At 49.1% G+C, this 23,924-nt stretch overlaps 4 protein-coding genes across 10 annotated transcripts; 2 read left to right on the forward strand and 2 right to left on the reverse strand.

The window, feature by feature from the left end:
- Nucleotides 1–819: 819 nt before the first annotated feature.
- Nucleotides 820–5,549, reverse strand: LOC147039450 (annexin A4-like). Its single transcript, XM_085903425.1, has 15 exons — nucleotides 5,276–5,549; nucleotides 3,897–4,263; nucleotides 3,789–3,826; nucleotides 3,559–3,687; nucleotides 3,383–3,470; nucleotides 3,203–3,297; nucleotides 3,008–3,121; nucleotides 2,828–2,918; nucleotides 2,661–2,740; nucleotides 2,530–2,586; nucleotides 2,358–2,451; nucleotides 2,138–2,233; nucleotides 1,950–2,008; nucleotides 1,727–1,849; nucleotides 820–1,620 (listed from the first exon to the last, which is right to left on the reverse strand). The coding sequence occupies exons 1-15, from the start codon at nucleotides 5,414–5,416 to the stop codon at nucleotides 1,561–1,563; spliced, it is 1,632 nt and encodes a 543-aa protein (XP_085759551.1). The 5' UTR covers nucleotides 5,417–5,549; the 3' UTR covers nucleotides 820–1,560.
- armc7 (armadillo repeat containing 7) lies at nucleotides 4,930–6,983 on the forward strand. The gene is made up of 3 exons (XM_085903429.1): nucleotides 4,930–5,764; nucleotides 5,960–6,103; nucleotides 6,179–6,983. The coding sequence occupies exons 1-3, from the start codon at nucleotides 5,689–5,691 to the stop codon at nucleotides 6,523–6,525; spliced, it is 567 nt and encodes a 188-aa protein (XP_085759555.1). The 5' UTR covers nucleotides 4,930–5,688; the 3' UTR covers nucleotides 6,526–6,983.
- On the reverse strand, nucleotides 6,591–12,729 carry LOC147039452 (uncharacterized). Of its 7 annotated transcripts, none has more exons than XM_085903420.1 (20): nucleotides 12,663–12,729; nucleotides 11,821–11,979; nucleotides 11,287–11,439; nucleotides 11,010–11,206; nucleotides 10,622–10,855; nucleotides 10,398–10,511; nucleotides 9,988–10,053; nucleotides 9,770–9,889; nucleotides 9,113–9,182; nucleotides 8,992–9,032; nucleotides 8,842–8,924; nucleotides 8,516–8,749; nucleotides 8,289–8,369; nucleotides 8,095–8,178; nucleotides 7,849–8,019; nucleotides 7,656–7,740; nucleotides 7,458–7,573; nucleotides 7,206–7,373; nucleotides 7,050–7,142; nucleotides 6,591–6,972 (listed from the first exon to the last, which is right to left on the reverse strand). In XM_085903420.1, exons 3-20 carry the CDS (start codon nucleotides 11,388–11,390, stop codon nucleotides 6,856–6,858), a joined length of 2,178 nt encoding a protein of 725 aa, XP_085759546.1. In that variant the 5' UTR covers nucleotides 11,391–11,439; nucleotides 11,821–11,979; nucleotides 12,663–12,729; the 3' UTR covers nucleotides 6,591–6,855. The 7 variants fall into 7 exon arrangements, with proteins under 7 accessions (XP_085759546.1, XP_085759544.1, XP_085759543.1 ...); XM_085903418.1 differs by lacking the exon at nucleotides 12,663–12,729 and adding an exon at nucleotides 12,573–12,654; XM_085903417.1 differs by lacking the exon at nucleotides 12,663–12,729 and adding an exon at nucleotides 12,573–12,638 and having other exon boundaries at nucleotides 11,821–11,982.
- On the forward strand, nucleotides 12,634–23,874 carry heatr1 (HEAT repeat containing 1). Its single transcript, XM_085903412.1, has 46 exons — nucleotides 12,634–12,786; nucleotides 12,947–13,038; nucleotides 13,357–13,512; nucleotides 13,588–13,804; nucleotides 13,899–14,040; nucleotides 14,131–14,232; nucleotides 14,309–14,449; nucleotides 14,607–14,818; nucleotides 14,887–15,017; nucleotides 15,084–15,156; nucleotides 15,240–15,341; nucleotides 15,410–15,527; nucleotides 15,596–15,703; nucleotides 15,780–15,878; nucleotides 16,113–16,201; nucleotides 16,314–16,525; nucleotides 16,592–16,713; nucleotides 16,779–16,976; nucleotides 17,048–17,210; nucleotides 17,283–17,431; nucleotides 17,497–17,689; nucleotides 17,746–17,918; nucleotides 17,995–18,135; nucleotides 18,211–18,450; nucleotides 18,534–18,665; nucleotides 18,773–18,876; nucleotides 18,952–19,098; nucleotides 19,175–19,293; nucleotides 19,453–19,574; nucleotides 19,644–19,772; nucleotides 19,881–20,093; nucleotides 20,185–20,314; nucleotides 20,403–20,593; nucleotides 20,695–20,759; nucleotides 20,832–20,955; nucleotides 21,028–21,168; nucleotides 21,241–21,542; nucleotides 21,610–21,760; nucleotides 21,851–22,021; nucleotides 22,101–22,235; nucleotides 22,297–22,401; nucleotides 22,518–22,680; nucleotides 22,789–22,943; nucleotides 23,027–23,185; nucleotides 23,255–23,363; nucleotides 23,548–23,874. The coding sequence occupies exons 3-46, from the start codon at nucleotides 13,371–13,373 to the stop codon at nucleotides 23,634–23,636; spliced, it is 6,423 nt and encodes a 2,140-aa protein (XP_085759538.1). The 5' UTR covers nucleotides 12,634–12,786; nucleotides 12,947–13,038; nucleotides 13,357–13,370; the 3' UTR covers nucleotides 23,637–23,874.
- Nucleotides 23,875–23,924: the final 50 nt, after the last annotated feature.

The raw sequence follows: 23,924 nt of genomic DNA on the forward strand, positions 1-23,924 counted from the left end.
AACCCCCATGGACATGGGTTGCAACAATGTCATCTTTAAGAATAACTAGGGATTAAAATCCCATCATAATTGCATTGCGCATGGTCAAATCCGTCAGAAACAATGCAATCAAAAGCATTTAATCCTTCATGACATGAGCTATAATATGGAGTAAATCCAGTTCAATGCAGGACGCTGTGTCCATATATATCAGCACACGCACACACATTCCCCAAGAGGGGGGGCGTTGCAAGGCTGTAAAAGAAAAAGAAAAAAAAAAGCGTAAATGTCACACTGTTGTCTTGGAGCGAGTTGTGCCATCATTTAGGGCCGCTTGCGTCTTCCTAAGACTGCAAATTGGGGGTGGGGGGAAAAAACAGGACAGGCAAGTCTTGCTGTTTGTGGCAATTATAACCCAATTAACCGCAGGCATCATTCAGGGGTGATGACAACCATATAAAGTAGAACCTGTAATGTCACAGAATATTAGAGCAACAGAAATGAATGAAAGAATTGAATGAAAATTGAACAGAATTTTATGCATAGCGAGATTTCGTGCCAGATATCACCGCAACCGCCCATATTTTGCCATATCAAATATTCATCCCTGCTGGCCTGTTTGATAATGGATGAGCGCTAGTCAAAAGAAAAAGGTGCTGAGGTGAGTCATGTGTAGTGCCCACGGATGGGGCAATCCAAGCGTCCGTAATATGGCCGCTATTTATAGCGACGATGATGCCGTCCGCTCGCTTGGCTGTCCTCAAACATTTGGTCGCACCTTTAATATGTACTGTACGGCAGGGGAAAGGGTGAAAATATATGACTCAGACTCGGGTAGGATGGATTGTGTGTGTATTTTTAATCGAAGTAACAACGATTATATTAGTTGGTGTGTTTCATCCATGTCAAGCTTTAAAACGATTGTCAAAAGGAAAAAAAAAAGACATTCGGTTGCGAAATGAGTTGACAGCGCCCTCAAGTGGCTTTAAAAAGGAAGTCCACTGGCTCAGACTTTTCAAAAAACTAGTTTGAGTCATCTAAAGCGAAACATATAAGGCGGTGGTGTTAACTTTGCATAGGCTAGCAGGCACGAGGAGTTCAGGTTAGTGCATTAGTGGCAATTGCAGATATATAGCACATGAATCACAATTTGAAATGTTTTGGCGACCCAAAAATGCTTCTATCATACGTATATAAAAGAAAACTACTTCTGACTTGGCAAGAGTGCTTAATGAACTGCCTTTTAAAGTACAAAGTAAAAAAATTGGATTGACGAGTGAAATTCAGATAGTCTGCCACTAGATGGCGGCATCAGACATCACAACATCCGTCCAGAATCAATTCCATTCAAACACGGACGTATATATTTGAGGTATACCTGAGCCAAATTATGACTGTTTTCAGATTGTTCTATGATTCTGAGATGTCGATCAATGAGGTCTATTTGGCAAGCTACGACAAACACGGCTAAATAACAACAAGGCGTCTATATACGATAAAAAATTTTTGCTGCGGGTCGTATTTTGAGTATGTACTATACGTCCCGTCCTCGTGATGCAGTAGGTCTTCCTTTTTTTTTTTTTAGTCGTTACCGCCGCACAGCTTCAACAGCAACTTCTTATAGTCACCGGAGGTGTCGCCCTGACAACACACACATTAGGAAGACATGATTAATTTTTTTTTGCCCAATCTCAAGGCGTTCGCAAGTAGTTAAAAAGCTTTTTGAAGTACTGGGAATAAGACTTACGGAGATGTGGGTGTATAGTGACTTCCCGTAGGTCTTCACGTACGCCTGCCTGATGTCCAGCATGTCCATCTCGGAGCGGGACACCATAATACGGACCAAAGTCCTGTCCTTGGTCCCGGCACCCTGTCAAGCAATTGATATGATATTAGCATCATTTTAATTTACCGTCATAATGTCAATAAGGAATGTTTATGTGTCTCGGCTAGCCAAATGATGCCTGTACCTGCATGGCCTTGTGCAGTCGCTCGGCAAAGTAGGCGGGGGTGTTTTTGATGCATTTCACTAGGGGAGGAATACGTGTTAACATTTTTGACCATGGTGCTGCTATTGCAGATGAGAAACATTGCTTTTTTTTTTTTTTTTTTTTTTTTTTTTAAATCCATTTGTCTACCTAATTGGCACTTGACTCACCCACCGCCACCATGCCCGACTCCACGTTGCCTGACATTTCCCTGCAGATGCTTTTCTCGATGTCACGCCCGCACATCTGCTGGTACTCCTGAAAGACTAAAACAAGAGACCACTATCAAAGGTTTGTATCATTCCTTCATAATAATAATAAAAAAAATCTTTCCCCTCAAAAATTCTACAAGCAACGGCAAATGAAAACTAGGGAAAGCTGTTTAGCTACCTGCCCGCAGGTGAGGCTTGCTACGGGCACATAAGATGGCGTTGAACTGACTCTCATCCGTGCCCACTTTGTTCTCCCCCGCGGCGTACAGTTTCTGTCAAGGAGATACGCAAAAACATGAACGCGCAAAGCAGCAACGCCAAGGCAAAAGGAGACGACTGCAAGATGCTACCTGAGCGTCTTGTTTAGCCAGCGATACGTCCACATTTTCCCTTTCGTCACGATTGCCCTGAAGCAACCAAACGAGGAGGTAAGGATTTGACCGGTTGGAGGAGGGCAAATATTGGCGACGCCGAAATCTACCTGGCAGAGGGAAACCAGGAGTCTTCGGAAATGACCGGAGGTGTCGCTGTTGATGGCGTCCTCCAGACTTTTACCGTACTCTGGAAACATTTTCGGCAAATTGTAAGTCAAGCTACATGGAGCACTTTATTCAGGTCTTTTTTTTTTTTTTTAAGTTGATAACGAACCAGCTTTGTAAATCTGGGCAATTTCTCGAATCTCCGCATTAGAGCGAGATGAGAGGATCTCAATCAAGCAAGCTTCGTCCGTCCCGGCACCCTGGACAAAGAAAGGGGAACGTAATCCATGGAATCATCTTTTTTCCCCAAATTATATTCTTGACTCATAATACGTGGGAACCTGCCAACCTTGATTGCCTCTCTGAGTTCGGACGCGTCAAAGTAGGCCGGGGTCTTCATCATGGACAGGACCAGATGCTCAAAGTTTCCAGTCAGCTCAGACTTCAGATCGTGGAATAAGTCCTGCGGTTGGGAAATGTGGCCAATAAAACAAGAGGGCGGCCAAAGGAGAAGAACGTTTCTTGATGATAAACACCAGCAAACCTTTCCATAAGTTGTTTTGTAGGCTGCCACCATGGGAACTCTCTGCTTATTGCTACGGCTTCCCAGAAGCTCAATGATGGCGTTTTCGTCAGTGCCTAGGAGTAAAAAAAAAAAAATGAAGATTGGTATGGAACATGCAGGATTACAAGTCACCTCGCCAAGTCAAATTAAGTGACTCACCGAAACCCTTCATTGCCTTCCGAAGAACTTCCACATCCCTCAGAGGATCGGCCCCAGGAAAGTCCTTAATGGAGCCCCTGTAGCCCTTCTAGTTTTTCCAACAGAACAAAAGCTCCAATTAAAAGTGCATTTTACTCTGCGGAAATTTGTGGAGGGCAGTACGGGCGTCATTTTACAGGGATGGCGGGTGCCTGAGGATTGGATGGAACTCCGCCGCCATAGCCGCCGCCTCCGCTGGGGTAGTTGGGCACGGGTTGCTGGCCTGGAGCCACACCCCCTGGGTATCCCTGTGGAGCGCCACCTGGCTGAAAACAGAGGAAAGTCGAGTTAAAACTATGAAGAAAAGACTTGATGGCTGGCCTCTCATGGTAAACAAGATTCATTGTACTAGGAAGATTTTACATACTGCACCAAAGCCTCCTGGTGCCGCCCCCCAACCACCACCTGAAAGTCGAGACAAAAATATATATAATTTTTGGAGCCATAGGGGAAAATGAAGCACTTGAGATGTTACCTCCTGCCATGGATGGATAGCCTCCTCCTGGCTGAGGCTGTTGGTATCCTCCAGCCTGAGGTGGGAAACCCCCAGCTGGGGCAGGATAGCCGCCACCCTGGGGAGCATAGCCGCCCCCAGCTGGAGGGTAACCGCCCGCCTGGGCTGGGTAGCCGCCGCCTGCCTGGGGTGGGTAGCCGCCGCCCGCCTGGGGTGGGTAGCCCCCGGCTTGGGGTGGATAGCCCCCCGCTTGCGGCGGGTATCCGCCACCCTGAGGAGGGTAGCCGCCCGCTTGCGGTGGGTAGCCGCCACCTTGCGGTGGGTAGCCGCCACCTTGCGGTGGGTAGCCGCCCGACTGAGGAGGATAACCTGGATAGCTCATCACCACCTGTGAGTAAGAGGAAGTAGCTACTTCTTTAAATGTCAACACCAGGAACATGTTCAGTGTGACCTTTTAGTTCCCTATATAGTCCCCCAAATCCTTGCAGTTCTTTTATGTCAAAGCAATAGCTGTTGATAAATATGGTTGGCTGGAAAATTGACCTGTGTTAGTTACGGTTAGACTTACAAAAGACTAAATATTGACGGTGCACTATAGATTCCTGCTCCACAAGACCTTTTTGTGTTTCTTCCCTTCATTGGGTTGTTATTGACATACCAAAACCGTTGCTAGTGACTGACTAATACTCATGCCAAGAAAACAGCCTGTTGCGACCATAGGAAGAAATTTGGAGAACATTGCGTTCTTGTCTACTTACTTATCCACCCATAGTCTAACCTTTTTTTTTTATTATTATCATTTTATTTGTTTTTACTGTGATTTCACCAGCACAACTGTTTTGTTATAGTATAATTGACTTTTATTCCATGTACACCACTATGAATGGAGCAATGGTTGTTTCACATTTGAAAGGTGCCATTAAAAAAAGCATTATTTTTGCAGTTATTACTGCATATGTGCCGTTTGCGTTAATATTTTGAATTATCATGTTTATTTGACTTGATGATCATGATAAGAGGAAATGAGTAATTTCCACTTTTACGATTATTAAGTGCACGTGAAGGTAACGTCACACGGGCGGGTAGATTTCGTAATCTCACATTTCACAAGATCGTTTTGGCAATAACAATAATATGACAAAGACTTCCTTTCGAAATATGTAATAACACGATGTATTCGCCTGATGTCATTTGACATTACATAACAGGAACAACCCCTTCTGTCCCCTCCGCAACCCCAGAGGGAGTTAGCTTCCTTTTAGCATCCGCCTTATTAGCTCGTTAACTTGCGACGGAGAAACAGCGAAACGATCGAAACAATACAAAAACCGCTCGTTTGGTCGCAATGCTATCACGCTATGTTTATTGTTGCTTTTACCAAAATCTGTTGTTTTACTTACGTCTTCTGGGTTGATGTGTGCCCCAGGAAGAGAGAGTCGACAAGGGTAGTTGGAAGAAGAGGGCGTGTACTTAAAGAACAAGTTTGGGAAAAAAAAAAAAAAGACAACCTTTGCACTCTGTGGTAGCAGAGTCAGGATCATTGATCAATATAATCATTTAAAGTCCTCACACTATATACTTGGGTAAAAGTACAGATTCTGTACATTATTTTAAAAAAAAGCCCGGTCAAACTTGCAAGATTTTCCGTTATGGTTTAAGCGGAACAAACGTGCGAAGAGACGCGCAACCTTCGGACCTATTTACAGACGGACAAAACCATCGCCGTGTTTTGTTTATATTTTTCTCAATTGCCCTTGTTACCCAATCACGACTTTATTTCTTATAATGAAAAGTAACACTGTTAAAAGTTAGCATGTCGAAGAAGGAATGTGACCGCTTCGAGTATTTGCAAACGCTCGTCACGGAGTTTCAGGACACCGATTGTGATGGTAAATTATAATGTATCGTATTTGTTGTTTATGTCAATTGTGATGCCTGTGTTTTATTTTGTTTTCGGAGTTTACCGGTAGAGGGCGTAAAAGATAATTGGTTATGTCTGTAGCTAGATATGTTGTGAATAATTGTGTTTTAGTTCATTTTGATCATGAATTTTCTTGTTTGGCATGCAAATTATTTGTTTCCAGAGGCAAAGGAACAAGTCCTGGCTAACTTGGCCAACTTTGCGTACGATCCTAAGAACATGGAGCACCTGAAGCAGCTCCAGGTGGCTGATCTCTTCCTGGACATGCTCACAGAAGACAACGCCAACTTTGTGGAGTTTGGAATAGGTGCCGATTCCCGTGACACATGTTTCTATGTCATAATTAACAAATATTTTTTTTTGTTCCTGTCGACTGCACCAGGGGGGCTGTGCAACCTCAGTATGGATCCGGAATGTCGCGACCTCATCCTGCAGAGCGATGCCATCCCTCTGGTCACAAACTGTCTGTCCAGTCCGCGGGAGGAGACAGTCTTGTCGGCCATCAGCACCCTCATGAACCTGTCTACGCCGTCGTCACACCCGCACATCAGAGACGTGGCTGTCGTGGAGTGCATGCTGCGTTTCTCTCTGTGCGAGAGCCCTCGCCTGCGCAACTTGGCCCACGTCTTCTTGCAGGACTATTGCAGCGAGGAGCAAGTGAGCCAGGCCCAAAGGGGGATTGCGGGACGGACGCAGACTGCGCTTGGTATCCCGCTGCCCAAAGACTGAAGAAGGAGCTATTAAGTGATTTTCATGGACTTTAGAGTCAACTATATGGGCACTATCGTACAGATGTTGTATAAATCTTTATTTACATCTTAAATTCAAAGAGACAACAATCAGAAGAGAAGGTCCAACATTTGACACAAACACTAACCCAAAAACAAAATAAATAAAACATTGAGTTAAGTGCAATTGTAAGAAGGCAACTTTGGGAAATTGCGGTACATTCAAGGCCACAAGGTCAGTGTGTTTAACGATTTCATCTTTTTATGATTAAAAAGTGCTTAGATGAAATCAGGAAATGGCCATTGTAAATAAACAAGGCAGCAAGTCTGTTCAGGTGTCTCGGGGAGTACCGTGCACTCTGAATCGATACATGCACGTGTATTCCTGGTGGCCCCAGTTGGACAGCACTTGCACCTCAATGATTTGGAAGGCACGCTCATTCTCTTCCTGTGTATTTCAAAAAAAAAAAAAAAAGAACTTACTTGTAGATAAGAGCAGGTGTGCAAGTGCAAACGTGGACTCACGGTGACGTGGTAGGTCTGGACAGCTTCTCCGTCCTCCTGATACGTGTACGAGCCCAGCAGCGTCCCCCGCTCCTGACCGGCATCGTCCAGACCCTGAAGGACAAACCCGACTCAAACGCTGACCCACTGCAGGACTTTGTATGCGGCGAGGCTTACATAGACTCTGAAGTCTCTGGGGGCGCTGCGCAGCGTGCCGCTGGGCGCCAAGGCTTTGGGGATGTGCTCCAGGGAAAAGGCGGTGGGGAGGATGCTCACGGACAAGCGGATCACCAGGAAACCCGCAGAGCCTCGGAAGGCCCAACAGTTCCCAGGATGGACGTTGGGCTGCGGGAACAAGATATAGGCAATCATTATTTAGTTTTTTTATTCAGTGCATCCAAAGAGGTGAGAACAAAAAGGCTGCGTCACCTGGATCACGACTCTCGGAGACTGTGAGAAGTACCAAAGAGGAACTCCAAACAAACTCAGCAGTGCCGCTTTGGTCTCGTACGTCTCAGAACAGCGAGTGCTCAAGATGCTGCCACCTGTAGGATGAGAATGACAGAATTTGAGAACCAAAAAAAACCCCAAAAAAAACAGTCAAACAGCACAGCAATTTGTCACCACCTCCAGACTCCAAAGCGTAGTCAGCAAGGCCGGTCCGGTCGTGGGAGAAAAGCCTCAACGCATTTTTCACCATCAGGTTCACGTCCTGCACACACGCAACAAGCCATCAGGTGGTGTTACACTGCAAAAAAAAAAAATTGCAACCGAGATTCTCAACAGGTCATTTTTAAGTTAAAGCAATTGACATCAGCACCTCTCGAGTAAGTGCCTCCTCACGGCGGCGCTGATCTAGATGATGGCTGACGTTATGGAGGATGCTGTGCTCCAGTGAGGTCAGAGACGCCCGCAGGTCAGGGAAGCCGGACTCGGCCTGCTCGTTCCCAAAGAGCACGAGACGAACTCCCTGCTGAACCTGAGCTGAGATCTGTTGAGGAGCAGAAAATGAGAAAAGTAAAATTGGAAAAAAAAAAAACACTAGTCAAAGTTCAAGTTGTCTCACAATCTCCTGGTCCAATTGTTGACATGCCAGAAGAGTGTCCACATCACGCCTGATGTCCTTCAGAGTTGCCTCCAGAGGGCCCACCTGTGCCAGCAAGTCATCGTGGGATTTGGAAAAAAAACATTTCTATTTTGTGAGGCTAGTTTTGCACTACACACGAGGGAACAAGAAGGAGGCAAAAAAAAAAACCATACCTCCTCCTTGGCCTCCAGTTTCTGCAGATTCACTTCCACCAGATCTAGACGAGACATTTGGCTCTGCAGCCAAAATAACTCCTGAACAAAAACAACGATTAGTAAAGACATGTGTAAGTCACCACTGTTAAGAGTCTGACCGTCACCCTGTCATAATTTAACAGAGTATTTAAATATGACCCTTGCGGGAGGTCAAATTCTCCAAGGACCAGAAGTCATGTGACCACCTGCTCCCTCTGCTGTTTGTGGTCATTCATTTGCCTTCTCAGCTGGGCCAGCTGGCGCTCCATCAATCTGCTAAGCCACATTTTGCCGCTCTGGTCGTTGCGCCGCAGTTGCGTGTGCATCCGGATCATCTCGCCGTGTCTCTGCTCTGCCCTCTGATCGCCAGCTTCCACACGCTCCCAAAGCAACGCCAGGCTGCGCTCCAGATGAGCCAGGTGTGTGGACTCCGCCACTTCCTGTGATAAGATGAGCGCTTCTCCGTCTGCTGTTTGAGACAAACTTACTTCTGGCCAGGAGTGGCAACGTGGTCTAAGAATGTCAAGCTCACCTCCTGCGACAGGGCAGGGGTAGGGGTAGGGCTGTCAGAGATGCTTAGAGAAGATAGACTGTCCAGGGTAAACCAACACAAACCTAAAGACATAAGAGCATACTTGAAAGTTTTGTTTGATCTAAAAGTAATGTGTGGGCAGGAACTTACTGAAGGGGATGACAAAAACAAAGAAGAGCGCGAGGGGCAACCTGTAGGGCACAAATGGAAAAATGATCATTGTTACCTCGAGCAGCTATGAATGCTAAAGATTGTTATTGGGCATAATTACCGAGTCAACATAAGGCCGTCACCATGTCTGCTGATCCACTTGAACACGCCGCCCAGGTTGGACGACCGATCTACACAAACACACGCACAGAGCAAGATGTCATTAAAGTCATGTGATATACATTTGCAAGCAAATAAAGAGCGGAGATCAAAAAGCTGAAGAAGCTGAGTATCAGGATGCAAAGAGATGTTTTCTACAACCCGCTGAGAGGAGAAGGAGGACAGCTACTAGAGGTTGATCAAATGTCAGACATAAAATAGAACAAGATCATCATCAATGCTGGCATCTCAGCATCTAGGAAGAAGACAGCGGCGACAGAAAGAGAAGATGAAACGCTCGACAATGAACATTTGGCCTGCGAGGGGCGAAGACAAAATTGGTCAGAGTCCACAGCCGTGAGGTCAACCGACACAAAGGGCACACTGAAGAAACAAGGCTCCTTCTTAATTGAAGTCCAACTTGGAATGAAGCCACTTTATTAGGGTACAACCTGCCCAATCTATATAGTATCTAAATAACAATAACTGTGAAATGAATGTTGGAATTATTGTTACGTTTCTTTTTTGGGGTTTAAGATTGTGCAGCTGTACCTAATTTTGTGGCCAGGGACAAAACAAACTTTTGAGGCGGCGGCAGTAGCAGCGGGATCAAGTTAACCTGTAAACACAGTGACATTCCACATCAAGCGGCAGAGCGCCCGGGCCCGATCGGACCAAGGCGAGCCGTCGTCGTCAATGTGCGTCTGCTCTGCGCGCTGTTTCTCCTTGCAGTCATCACCTAGATGTGGCAGCGATGAATGAATTTGGGGAAAAAAAACAAAAAAAACAATGCAGGGCCTGTCAGTGGTAAATGAGAGAGCGTAGACGTTAACTTACATAAAGATCCGTTGGGGTGAAGCTCCCTCTGCTTGGCGCTCATGTTGCCGCCGTGGTCCGTACGAGCTGCAACAAACACAAATGCAATCAGGACAAAAAGATACTTGCTCACATTGTTGCCACGACTGGGGGGGAGATTTGCATTTCTCCACAGAAACAGCCAAAGTCAAAAGAGGTGCAGCCTATTTGTGTGAGGTGGACACAGCACGTGATCTTAACAAGAGTTCAAAAACAGCTGAGTGGTAACAAGGACAGAAGAGGGTCAACAACATTGGTGGAGAAGGTGAATCCTCACTGAAACTGGATCTGTAAGTTCCTGAAATGTTGGTGAGTTCATCAAAATCCACTTAAGACACCCAGATCAAACTCCCTACCATTGTGAAAAATAAAACAACAACCGATCCTCTTACAGGCAGGACAGTTATGTTTACACATTCGCCAGGCACGCGCCAGTGCGGAGCGGCAGCGGGCGGCCGCCCTCCTCGCGACAACTAGGAGCGAGTCCAGCCACAGCTGCGGCACATCTGCAAGAAGCACACACCGAGAATCTAGGCAGTTGGGATGTCACCCGACATAGCAGTGATGTTTAACCTTAGCGGAAAGCGGGCAGCGCCAAGTCACGGGGTCATCTCACCTGTTCTGAATGGCTGTCTTCGCTCGCTGCAGTAGATGGCGGAGGCTTCCGGGACGGATGAGTGCGTCGTCGCGTACAAGACGTTTGAGTTTCTGCGCTCGCTCACGCCGCACTTGACTTCTTTGTAGGAAGCTCGAGTCGGCGTCTGAACCGGGTGCTTGGGACGACAGCGGGTGTCGGAGCAAAGAGTGCTGTCTGCCAACGTGCTATTCTGCTCCTCCATGATGGTGCCCTCTGGGGGAAAAAAGTGTGCAGTGGATACAAAAAGTCTCCACAGCCCTGTTTTTTATGTTAGAGAGATTATTTAAAAAAAAAAAATAAGAGTTGCAAAAGCGCACAGACCTTCTTAGAAGTGGGGAAAAATTAAGCCCACCTTGCTGCTTCTTACCCCAAAAGTTGTCAGCTCCCATGCTCTCCTGCATGGAGGCCTCGTGGAAGGAGGACTTCTCCAACAAGGATGAGAGCAGCGAGGCATCGGAAATGTCGGCGTGCAGCGACTGGTTGGAGGATTTACGAGGTGTGGAGGAGAGGAGCGACTCCGAACAGGACGCAGACTGTTGCAGAGGACGGTGCGATTTCAACGTCCTGGTGGGAAATAGATTAGGATGAGAGACATACAAGGAGAGAAGAAAAATAATTTTAAGGCAAGGGTGAGACGAGTAAACCTTGCGTTTCTCCAGGCGGTTCCTCCCACGTTGAGGGAGGAGCTGCCGAGCGGGAGTCTGCAATCCAGAAGGCTGTTGTCCAGACGTTGGGTGCGTCTGGACATGCTGACGAGCTCGCCGTCCGAGTCAGACGCTGGTGACCAGTAACCGGAGCTGAGCAAGCAGAGAAAAGTTAGCATGTGTTACTGTCAAAGATTACGACATTCAAGAATTTTGCTGCACTCTTCTCATCAGATAAGTCATGTGAAGGTCAGGCACATTGACCAACACAGCGAATACACTGACAGCGCAGTAAACATGAGCATACACACACAGGTCAGTCCAGCCCCAGCTGTATAGATCCTCGTCCTTGTCACCGACGCTCATTTCAGATCAGACAGACGTCAGGATCATGCATCTTACTCACAAAATATAACAAAACCCAGATCCTGTCGGAACCTTGGGTCAGCGAGCTGTCTGGGCCGCCTCTTCTTCACGCGCAAATAACCTGATCTCTGATCCAGCATTCCAGAAAGCTCGATGTCCACGACTTACCAACAGCTATTAGGAGGCTTCCCTGTTTGAATCAGCAGATCAGTTGCTCCGCTGTGGGGCTAAACGTCACTCAGTCTTTCTATAAACCTCCCTGGATTAGGCAGCAGTCCGCACACTTTGAGACAATTAATGGGAGGTGAGAAGACGGAGGAGGAGGTGCTGCTGAAGGGAAACTGCCATTAGGAAATCACCAAAACACAAGAGAAGTTCAGTATACTGTACACTAATCACAAAACGAAAACCTTAGGGGGCGGGAAATGTGAGTAATAATATATGCCATAAAATTATATAAAACCAACCTAAATGGGGGTGGCAAGTCAATCCTAATAGATTACTTGACACGTTTAGTTTGAGAGTGCAGAGACATTTTCATGCACGCATTGAGGCATTTAAATTGATCCGTGAACTTTCAGCCAATTATATCACACATAGCCGGAAAAGCACCAATCACATGATGTGGGGGGCGGACCCCCGCCAAACCCGAATAGTGGTGCCGTGTTAGGAGTTAGCATTATGAGTTAGCTCTTTAAAAATGTCTTTCTTGTGCCAAAACACAACAAGTGTAAACAAACCACCAACCGCAGCCGGCAAAACGAGTAACTGCTGGACGGTCCACGATCCGAGGTTACCCAAAAACGACAGATATTTAACACAATTAACACAGACTAACACAATTAACACAGACTTTCTGTGAATTGAACGTGATTTATAAATTCTTTATTCGAAAACTCGAAGAGCTGGCAATCACTTACCAAGTTTCAGTACAGAGAAAAGTTCAATTAAATATACGTAGTGCAAACAAAACTCAACAATCGTACATAACGGAAACTTAAGTCACTTACCACTTCCTGATTTTTATAGCGTCTAAAATTAAATCACCGCCCCTTGTGGTTGGCGGGATAACTGTCCTAAAGAGAACTACACAACGACAGACGTAAAGATACAGAATAGAAAAGTGTCCAATGGGTGAGTTTTAACTTGTTATTATGACAGTTTACTTTCTGTATCGTAGTTGTTATTTAATTTTTTTTATCGTTGTATGAGAAAAAGAATAATGGATTTGAAAAGAAAAGTCCTTTAACACGAAAAAGGATGTGAGCGAAGCGAACTATCTCTACTTACCCAGATGTGACCCGGAAGTGAAATCATCTGGCATGAGGGAGAAATAATGGACCTTTCCTAATTCGCACGTGTGTTGGGAGGAAAACACGAAAATAGGTTCGTCTCCAAATTCTAATGACATTAAATGAAGTGCAGATATTATACAACGTGGTTATCACTCAAACTGTGTTCGTGATAGTGTTTTACTTACTAAACTTTATTGCCGTAAAGTTTCCCTAAACCTGACCTCGAAATGTTTTGCTAATACGACTCTTAATACGACTCGATATTACTCCCCGTTTGCTGGTTGAATTTCCTGTATGGACACTCAAATAACTTAACAAGAAGGATTCTTCATTCTTTAGATAAAATTTGTGTCACATCGTACCTTCTTATCTTATATAGGTTGATGAAGAAATTTGACTGTCGTTTCAGGTTTAGAATCCATCATGACGTCATTATCCGAGCAGCTGAAGCGGCTGGCGCTTCCTCAGAATGATCCAAATTTACTGTCTCGCAAAGAGGTCACTTCGCTTCTCTTTGATCCCAAAGAGGCGGCTACCTTCGATAGAAGCACCTTCTATGCTCTTGGTGAGTATTTCTCCTCAGTCCTCTTTGCGTCTCCATTTCTCCCTCTGCAACCTTCAAAACATTGCTTTTCTGCAGGTTGCACGGGCCTGGAGGAGCTGCTGGGGATCGAACCGTCCCTCCGGGAGTTCCAGGACTCTCTGTTCAGCCGTGCATCGATGACGCTGGAGCGCAGCGTTCAGTCCAAAGATGTCAACAAGAAGCTGGATGCAGACATCGCTCTGTTCCTCACCCGCATCTCCCCGTACTTCCTCCTCAAGCCGGCGCACAAGTGCATCGAGTGGCTGATTCACCGGTAACGCTATCTTCTAAATGTAAAGATGCAGTCAAGCCTGAGCCACCCGCCATTGTAAAGTAGATTTGGAAGGTTGCTTGTTGTTTGTGCGCAGCTTCCACGTTCATCTGTACAACGTCGAGAGCCTGCTGGCTTGCGCGCTGCCTTACCACCACAGTAACACGTTTGTCCGAGTGGTGCAGCTCCTCAAGATCAAGGACGCCACGCACCGCTGGAATTGGCTGCAGGCTCTGCAGGTCAGATGTGCTGATGTCTGCTGATGGCTCCCCAAAGCCAAGTTCAACTTTCAGCTAGTAGCGAGACTTAAAGCGTGTTTCCTTGCTTAGAAACCAGGCGTGCCGCTGGCCAAAGGGACCCTGGTCACCCACTGCTACTCGGACTTGGGCTTTATGGACTTTGTCTGTAACATGGTCACAACGTCCATTGAGGTAGCCACACTGGCATGCAAATATTTTACACAGGTAGATGAAGTTTCAGCCAGCATTATTTGCTGATTTCTTACAGGCTTTTTCTGGACATTCCAAGAGTTTCTCCCAGCTGCGAATGGTCTTCTCTTTCTATGCCTCCACCATCGTTTCGGCTCTGGATGCCGTCAACAAAGTTTCAGACACCATCATTTCAAAACTTCTGCCATATGTGCAAAAGGTACAGATTTCTTAACATCAACTACTTTTATAATCTGAGAATTTGCGGATGCACTGTGCACCCGTCACAGTATAAGGTCATAACGACTCGTTATGAGCGTTCTTGTCCTTCTAAAAGCAGAATGGATATGACATTTTGTCCCGCCCCTTCCTCGCAGGGCCTGATGTCGAAAGTGGCAGACTACAAGGCGGCCACCTACATGATCGTGTGCCAGATGGCGGTCAAGGTGGTGATGGAGGAGAGTCTGATCGACACGCTGGCCGTGCGCATCAGCAAGTCTCTGCTTAAAAAGCCGGTGCTGGCCAAAGAGGGGCTGGGCTGCCTCATCGTGCTCCTGCAGAGCCAGAAGGAGGGTGCCGCCGGGTCCAGGTAGGACGAAGCAACCGTTGGCCGTCTCGTGACGCAAGAAAAGTTACGTTGTTTTTGTATGTGTTCAGATTCTGCCGCCACGTGTGTTCCATGCCTGGGCTAGCATCCACGCTTCAGCTCCTGGCCGCCACCCACGATGTGAGCCCTCTGCTACGCTGCCTGCTTCCTCACCTGGTCCACGGCCTCTTTGAGAGCTCAGGTGAAAACGCAACCCTGGCCAAACGTTGAATACAGAACGTTTGAGCATTTCTTGTGTTTTCCACAGACGACGCGCACGTGATGGAGTCGCTCTTGGACTCGGTCTCCCTGACCAAAGACTTGGATGGCTACGTGGCCGGGTAAAAAAAAAAGAAAAGAAAAACCTTTGAGACGTTTGATGAATTGACACCATCCAGTCACGAATCCTTCCTTATGTCTGCAGCTTGCTGCTAGATGATTACCTGAGTCAGACGGAGCTCGCTGAGGACAACATGGACACCCTCAACCGGCGTCTACAGCCTCTGATAAGACTCTTTGAGTCCAAGTGAGTGCGCCCAGCGAGTGTGCCCAACTTGGACTTGTGGATGAGCGCAAAATGTCGGTCCGGCCCAGGTATTTGGCGGCTCTGGATGCGGTCCTCTCGCGTCACGCCACCGACATCAGCGACGAGGAGCAGAAACGCCTCTTCCACCATTTCCTCTCTCTGTCCATAAGCAGGGGGAAATTCCAGGTGAGTTGAATAAAGACTCGAGAGCAAAGCGTTGAGGAAAAACGTGGTGTCCATGTTGTCGCTTTCAGTTCGTGGGCGACTCGGATACGTCGCTGCTGCTCAGCCTGAAGCACCCGCAGGCGTCGCTCCGGGTCTCGGCTCTAGAGCACCTGAGGAGCCTGGCGGCGTCGGGACAGGTGTGACTGGAGACCTCGCGGGTTCTTCATGTGTTCTGCTTTGTTCTGACTTTTCTTTCCTCCCCCCTCTCCACAGCTGCACACTTTGGACCAGGACTTCCTGAAAGACGCCCTGATGGAGCGCTTGAAGGACGACGTGCTGGAAGTCGTGAGTGCGGCTCTTCAAACTTTGGAGGTCGGTGACATTTCATATCGTTTCCTGAGCAACCATCTTGGGGCTAATGTTTGTTTCCTTTCAAAAACTCCAAAGAGCTTGGACTCTTGTGACCAATGAAATATTTTTAGTTTGGCCCAGCTGTAGAGGAAGAGAAAGGAACTAAGCCTGATAAATGAATGATCACGCGCCTTTTGATAAATACAATTGAATTAGATGAGCGTATAAAGTTTTTTGGGTTTTTTTTCCCCCCAGATGCTATTTGACGTTCTGGAAGCTGAGAGCACGGTGTCCAATTTGCTGTCTCTGCTGCAGAGAATCGATCAACCCGAGGCTGACAGCTGGTCAGAATTTTTTTTTTTTTTTAGTTTGTCCTTTTAAAAAAAACTTTGTCAAAATAAACATCAACCCAACTGTCTCCTTTTCGGTTTCCGTGGCGATTGTGTGCCCCCCTAGGCTGCCAGTTTTAACCGAAGCGGTGCGTTTACTGACCGATTCCCGGCTGGGGAAGGGGAGCACCGAGCAGGTGGAGACTATTATTTGGGGGCTGCTGCCCTTCCTGGTGGTCACCAGCTGTCGTCCAGACTCAGCCCAGCTCCGCCTCGCGCACTGCGTCGCCAGCTGTGCCGCCGTCGCCGGCCATCCGCTCACTGCAAACTGGGCGGAAGGTAGCAGCCAGAACCCTCCACTGGGTTTTCCCCAACTGCGCCTTGAACCGTCCTCTCTCCACACAGAACTTCAGCAAGTGATAAAGCAGAGCTCCGAACTGGACCTCGTCGGTTCGGCCAACCAGCGTCTGGTCTCCAGGCTGAATGAGAACCTGGCCAACATGGATCACCTGGCCAGACGTCACACTGTAAGTTGTCCATCGTTGACATGTTTCGACAGTAGAAGCGACTTAACTCCTGCTTTGTTCCTCAGCTGGAGATGTTTGGCGTGTTAGGGGAGCAGCTGCGCGGCCGCGGTGTCAGAGGCCACACCTTCTTTGCGGTGATGACGGAGACTCTTCTGCTGGGCTTGGCGCAACTGAACGAGACGGCACACCTGCTCACCGCCCGGCGGATCTTTGCTGTTCTGGAACCTCCGCTGCTGGAAGTCATCAAGGCGGATGGCGCCCAGGTAAGACAAGCAAGCACGCTAACATTCTCGCCACGGCTGGCTCGGACCTGAGCGCACGTGATGCCCGACAGGAAATCCCGCCTTCTGCATCCTTCAGCGAGGCACTGTCCTCGCATCTGAGCAAATGCGAGCAGCAGCCCGGCGGGCGGCACCAGAGAGAGACCAGCCAAGTGATGATTTGGCTCCTCCGAGACTTCATTTCTTCTCTCAAGTGTTTCGACCGCGTTTTTAAATGTGAGTAAGGCTTTTGCTTTTGCCCGCCACCGCAACTCAATAGGCTCAAGTGCTTTTTTTTTTTTTTGCCAGCCGCCGTGTGGTGGAACCCGGAGAAGCTGGACGCTAACACCTGCTGCTACCTGGGGCTCGTCTCGCGCCTCTTCGCCCTCGTCATCGGCGGCGCCGACGAGGGGCCGGCGGCCGGCAGTTTTCGAGAGCTGACCAAGCTTCTTATCAAGGTTTAATTTGTGCACATTTGACTCGGAGTCCTTTAAATCCAACTTCCTTTGGACGTGCCCCGCAGGTGCACCTAAGCAATGCGGCTGTGCTCTTCAAGTTCCTGTGCCTGCTGTGGGGGTACGGTGACAACCGCGGCGACCAGCTGGGCATCCAGGTGGACGCCGTCCTGCACGCTCGGTCGCTCTACGTGGGCGCCGCTTTACTGAGCGCCCAACCTGCCGCCACGCTGGCTGAACTCGCTGGAGCCAACTTGCCCGGTAAACAATTGAACACTGTCAGATGCAAAGACCTCTGACTAACACGTGTTTTCCAGTGGTCCCGACCTTGCTGTGCTGTCTGACCTCTCCCGTCCGAGAGATCCGAATAGCGTCCATCGGTGCTCTGCAGAGCCTGTCTGGGGAAGACGCCGCTCCGTTCCAGCCAATCATAAGAAAGGTTCTGTCTACCTGTGAGGAAATTGTCGCCGACCCGTTGTACTTGAGCACGGTGGGGACCTTCTTCACGCACAAACACTTGCCAATTTAGGACCAACTCTCATCTAAGGTGACTTTTCCACCCTCAGGTTCTGGGCCACTTACACGAGGACTGCGAGTCGGCTAAAAAGGCTTCCATAAATCAACTGCTACTGAGCGTCCAGTCGCCGTGCTGCCCGTCCTATACCGCCACCTCCCTCCTGAGAGCGCTGAGGCACGTCAACGGACAGGTGAGTGCGGCGACACCGTACCAGAACGTCTGCGGCCCAAAAGTCTGAAAGCCCGTCCGTGTGCGCTCTCCTCAGACCGTCCTGTGCGCTCTGCTGCCCGTGCTGGATCGCCTGCTCCGCAGCGACCCCGACATGCCCGGTTTGCTGCCGGACGAAGCCCGGCTCTTGCAAGTGGTCCTGGGCAAGTACAACGAGGCGGCGGCCCCTTTGCTGGCCACCGACCACAACTGTCTGGACCTGCTGCTCAAAGCCATGAAGACCGCCACCGCGCCGTTGTCGGGCATCCCCAGCTGCCAGATAATCGCTTTGCAGCAGGTCAGAGCTGGACTCAGATGGACAGCCATTCGGGTTCAGGTCAAAAAGGGCCGTTTGAAAACCTTGCGGAACTAAACCCACAGATCACAAAGCCGTTCTTCGCCGCCCTGGGAGATCAGAAGGTCCAACAGAACCTTCTGACGGCCATGTTCGACCTGTTGCCGGAAAGCAGTAATCCGATACTTGCCGACGCCGTCGGCAGCGCCTTTAAAGCGGTGAGCGCTCGCCGTCTCCCAAATCAAAAGTTGGCGTCAGTCATCCGGGGGAAAAAAAAAAAAAAAGGTCCAGATCATCACCTTTATTATTCTCCTTATTTGTGCAGATCGCAGTGGATGCTGAGCTGGTGGCTAACGAGCTGGCGCCGCCAGAAAAAGCCAAGGTCGTCGTGACGCTTCAGCAAACCCGCAGGAGCCGAATATTGCAGAGGTGGACTTAATATATGTTCATCACGTGACATTTCCACCGGATCCTCCTCGGAAATAACGACAGCTCCCTTCTCAGGAAAAGCGGCGAGAGCGGCGATGTACCACCAGAGGGGGGCGCCGTTTCTTGGCACAGAGTCACTCTGATCCTGGAGATGTTGCAGCACAAGAAGAAGTTGAAGCGAGCCCAGATGTTGGTGCCGGTTCTGTTCTCACTGCTGGCCAGGTAACGCTCCAAGATGGCCACGGGACAGGACAGGAAGCGCCTCGGTGATGCTGACTTGATCCCGATTGTCACTCAGGAGCCTGGAGGTGTCGGCCGCGGAGCAGCCCAACATAGAGTACACCAGGCAGCTTCTGCTCAGCTGCCTCCTCAACGTCTGCAACAAAATGGGGCCGGACGGGCAAGCAAGTGGACCAGGTGGGCTCTTCTGCGTGCTCACGTGTAGTCCTGTTTAATTTGGTGCTAAACTTTAACTCCGAGGGCCTTGAAAGCTCTTTTGGAACATCTTCCAAACTGCTGGTTGCAATTCAGAACCAAGAAATGTTCCACTTAATAAAAAGTGATTGTCACTCGCAGACGTCCTGGAAGAAGACAAATTCAGCGTGGAGCTGGTGGTCCAGTGCATTCGAGCGACGGACGTACCGCAGACTCACCATCACGCTCTGCTGCTGCTGGGCGTTGTCGCCAACATCTTCCCCGTGAGTCGTTTGGACTTTTTCCGCTGTCGTTTGAACAAAGCTAAGCTGACCTGAGCTTTGGACCTCTAGGAGAAGGTTCTGCACAACATCATGCCCATCTTTACCTTCATGGGCGCCAACATCATGCGCCTGGATGACGCCTACAGCTTCCGAGTCATCGACAAGACGGTCAAGATGGTCATCCCGGCTCTGATCCAGGTCGGCCACGTTGGCAACTGGAATGGGATCCAAATGCAAAGCCGAGCAGCGCCGGACGGCATGATTCTTTTTGGTTGTTACGTCACGGCTTTGTCTTTGCCCCTGCAGTCCGGCGGTCAGTCGCACGGCAGCGTGGACGCGGTGGTGACGAAGATCGTGCACGTCTTCGCCGACGCGCTGCCTCACGTGCCCGAACACCGGCGACTGCACATCCTCGCTCAGCTGGTCGGCACGCTGGGCCCGGCACGCTTCCTCTGGGTCCTGATGCTCCTGTTGTTCAAGCTTCACACCACACAGGCGTCTAGTTTAGAAAGCGAGAAGGTAAGTTCCTCCCCACCACCACCACTACCACCAATATAAGCCAGTCAGCAACTTTGACGTACTGACAGTTTTGGCTCCGTTGGTTCCCCAGGAAGCGGCTCTGGAGCGAGACGTGGACTTCTGGATCTCGGTGTGTTGCCAGTTCGAGGTGTCAGAGCAGCTCATCTCTCTCATCAACATCCTGAACTTCCTCATCCAGCTCCCCGACGACAAAGAGGACGGTGAGAACGTTATCGGCGGCAATGCACCATCCAAATTTCACAGGAAGTAAATTTGTGACATCTGTCAACTGACATATTCCGTTCACAGCGGGGGTGGCTAACCGTGCCGGCGCCCGGCGAGGAGACGGTCAGAAAAAGAAAAAAGCGGGAGAGGAGGAGAAGGTGGAAGACCTGATCTTCAGCGTGGAGGCCCACAGCGGCAAAGAGTTGAGACACTTCAAGTTCCTCTCCGTCTCCTTCATGGCTCAGCTGCTCGGCTCGACCGCATTCGTCGGGAAGGTGAGCAGGGTGGTTCACAGTGGGAGCACATAAAAAAAATATATATATATATCATATTTCTTTCCCCTTTTTTTTTTTTTTTTTTTTGTCTTTTCACCCAGGTAGTGGACACTCAGGACGTTGTCGACGAGAGTGGCGCAAAATCTCTCCAGGATTTGCAGCAGCAGTGAGTTTGCTTGTCATGAAATCAAAGGCACCAATCAAAAAATGGCTGCTATAAAAAGCATTCTTTCTCCAGGTTGTTGGAGGACAACCTGCATTACATTCAGTGCGTCACTCGCTGTGTGGAGGAGAATGCCGACAAGCCCATGGCAAAGTTTTGGAGAGTTCTTCTCAACAAATCCTACGACGTTCTGGATAAGGTGCGTGCTTTTTGCTGTGTATAGTTACTTTTTACAGAGTTGAGTAAACAACCCGTCGTTTCCCTTTCACAGTTGAACGCTTTGTTGCCCACGGATACTTTCATCATGGTGATGAGGGGGCTGATGGCAAACCGGCTGGCATCGGTGAGGAGGAAAGCCATGGAGCTGCTCAACAATAAGCTTCAGCACAAGACGCAATGGGGGGAGCAACAGGTAGCGTACGCTAATTCTAAAGCTGACATCACTCTTGCTGGAAAGCAAAACGCGAGTGACATCTCCCCGCAGGTCGGCGTCCTCTTACAGCTCATCGGCGACCTCCTGGACATCGTGGGCACGCCGCACGGAAGCGCGGCGGAGAAAGCGACGTCCGAGCTGGCCGTCAACAGGCAGACGGCGCTCTACAGCCTCAAGCTGCTCTGCCGCCTTTTGGGCGCAATTCATCAGGAAGCCTTCGTCCCCGTCCTGCTGCGCATGGTGGACCTGGTCGCGTCGCCGCGCCAAGAGAAGAACGTGACGGCCAGCGCCCTACTGTGCGCGGCCGAGGTGGTGGGCGCCCTCAAAGCCCTCGCCATCCCGCAGCTGCCGAGGTTGGCGCCGCACTTTGTGTCTTTCTGTCGGCTTGTGGCTAAAAATGGGAAGTTCTTTCCCCCGCAGGTTGATGCCGGCCGTGCTGCACGTGCTCACCGACGGGAAGGATTTGCTGAGCAATGAGATTTACTTGCTGAGCGCCGTCACCGCCCTGCAGCATGTGGCCGAGACGCTGGCGCACTTCATCAGCCCCTACTTGCAGGACACCACCTTGCAGGTTTGCCACATTGTGTTGTCATTTTTCATAGTTGCCAGGGTTGATTTGTATTTCTTTTTTTGTAAAAAAAAAAAAAATGAAACTTTACAGGTGTGTCGGTTGACGTCCCTCCTGGAAAAGTCTTCGTCGTCTTCCTCCGCAGCCAATCAGCTGTGTGTACGTCTGGCCTCGCTCAGGAGCTCCCTGGCCACCAAGCTCCCCCCCAGGGTCCTCCTCCCCGTCTTGACCAAGTGCTACCCCATCATGGTGGTGGATAAAAAGGTGAGCAAGCGAACGTCGTGCTGCAAACTATCGTCTCCCTTGGCCAAGCCGTTACTGAGCACCTTGTTCCCCAACTTAGGACCAGCTGGGGGCATTGATGAGCATCCTCAAAGAACACCTCAGCCACATGGAGAGGGAGCTGCTCAGCTTCCACCAGTCTGAGCTCACCGACTTCTTCCTCGCAGCGCTGGACTTCAGAGCCCAATTCTGCCAGGTAGGTCCATCCGTCCGTCTGTCCATGTGTGGACCACCTTCTGACCTTTTGCTTGGTGCAGGGCGACCTGGAGAGGACGGCTCTGATCGAGGGCAGCGTGATAGATTGTCTGCTGGTCATGGTGATGAAACTATCGGAAGTCACGTTCAGGCCGCTCTTCTTCAAGGTGACTCCAGCGTCTTTATTGTTTCACATTTATTGACTGTGCAACTGGATTTTTTATTTTTTCACTTTCTCTCCCAAATTTTAACTGTAAAAGGTTTTTTGTTTTGCTTTCCTCAGCTGTTCGACTGGAGTAAATCGGGCAGCAAAGATCGCCTGCTGACCTTCTTCCGACTGTGCGACTGCATCGCCGAGCGCCTTAAAGGTCTCTTCGCCCTCTTTGCGGGAAATCTGGTCAAACCCTTTTCAGACCTCCTTCAGCAGACCAACATCTCCAAGACTGGTGAAGCTCTTCATCTTTATTTATTTATTTTTAATGAGAAAGGGATGTGCTCGTTTGCACGCGAGCAATTTGCTCCGCCGCTTCTCAGACTTTGGCTCTGTTGTTCAGACGAGTCGCTCTTCGATTCCGAGCGCGGTGCCGAGAAGAGCAACCAGCTGCTTTGCTGCATCCTGGACTGCCTGTACAAAATCTTCTTGCACGACACTCAGCGCTTCCTCAGCAAGGAGCGAGGTGAAGCCCTCCTGGTACCCCTCGTCGACCAGGTGAGATTGTCATGGCCGCCGCCCAAATGATGACAAATGTGTCTCTGTCCAACCGACTCAGAGAAAACTTTTTCAATTGTCAGCTGGAGAACACGTTAGGTGGCGACGAAGAGTACCAGCAGAGGGTGACCAAACATCTTGTCCCGTGCGTGGGTCAGTTTGCCGCGTCACTGGCGAACGACGCCCAGTGGAAAAGCCTCAACTATAACATCCTGCTCAAGAGCAGACACGCCGACGCCAAGGTAACAGTCCCTGAGCTCCTTCGGTGACGCGTGAGGGTCCAAATCAACTCCATGTTCCTTTTCTATCAGGTGCGCTTCTCCTCGCTGCTGATGCTGATGGAACTGGCGGCCAAGTTGAAGGAGAACTATATGGCGCTGCTTCCGGAGACCATACCCTTCCTGGCAGAACTCATGGAAGGTCAGTGCAATCTTGAAATAGTACCCAAACATAGACAAAAACAAAATGATGAAGGCGCCAAGCTAACAAAAGCGTTGTTAGCCCAAACGCAAGCTAAGAAATGCGGACGTGGCGTGAGGTGAACAAAAAGCAGGCGTGAGAGTTGCTTTGTGGTGGTGAGCCGCTCGTTCCGTTTGTGTTGCAGACGAGTGTGAGGAGGTGGAGCATCAGGTTCAGAAGGTGGTTCGGGAAATGGAGGACATCTTGGGAGAACCGCTGCAGAGCTATTTCTAACACGCGCATCATCTCAAAATGGCCTGCCCTTGAGGTCCTCATCATCATGATAGCAGAACATGGACTTCCGAGCGTCTATATTCTATTTTTATAATCCTACTGAACATTTTGCAAGTGTCTGTTGGCAAGCTCCTATTTTTTGCTGTCTGCATGAAGTTACTTCATTTAAAAAAAAAAAAGTTTTTCTGTGGGGAAGTCTGACTTTTATTGTACCTGAAATAAATTGCCACAAATGTAACGCACTGCCATGTATACTTGATTTTAAATTATCTTCAGCAATGGTGGGTG

This window comes from Syngnathus leptorhynchus, chromosome 22, assembly GCF_054491065.1.
Source record: "Syngnathus leptorhynchus isolate UIUO chromosome 22, UIUO_Slep, whole genome shotgun sequence".
NCBI lineage: Eukaryota > Metazoa > Chordata > Actinopteri > Syngnathiformes > Syngnathidae > Syngnathus > Syngnathus leptorhynchus.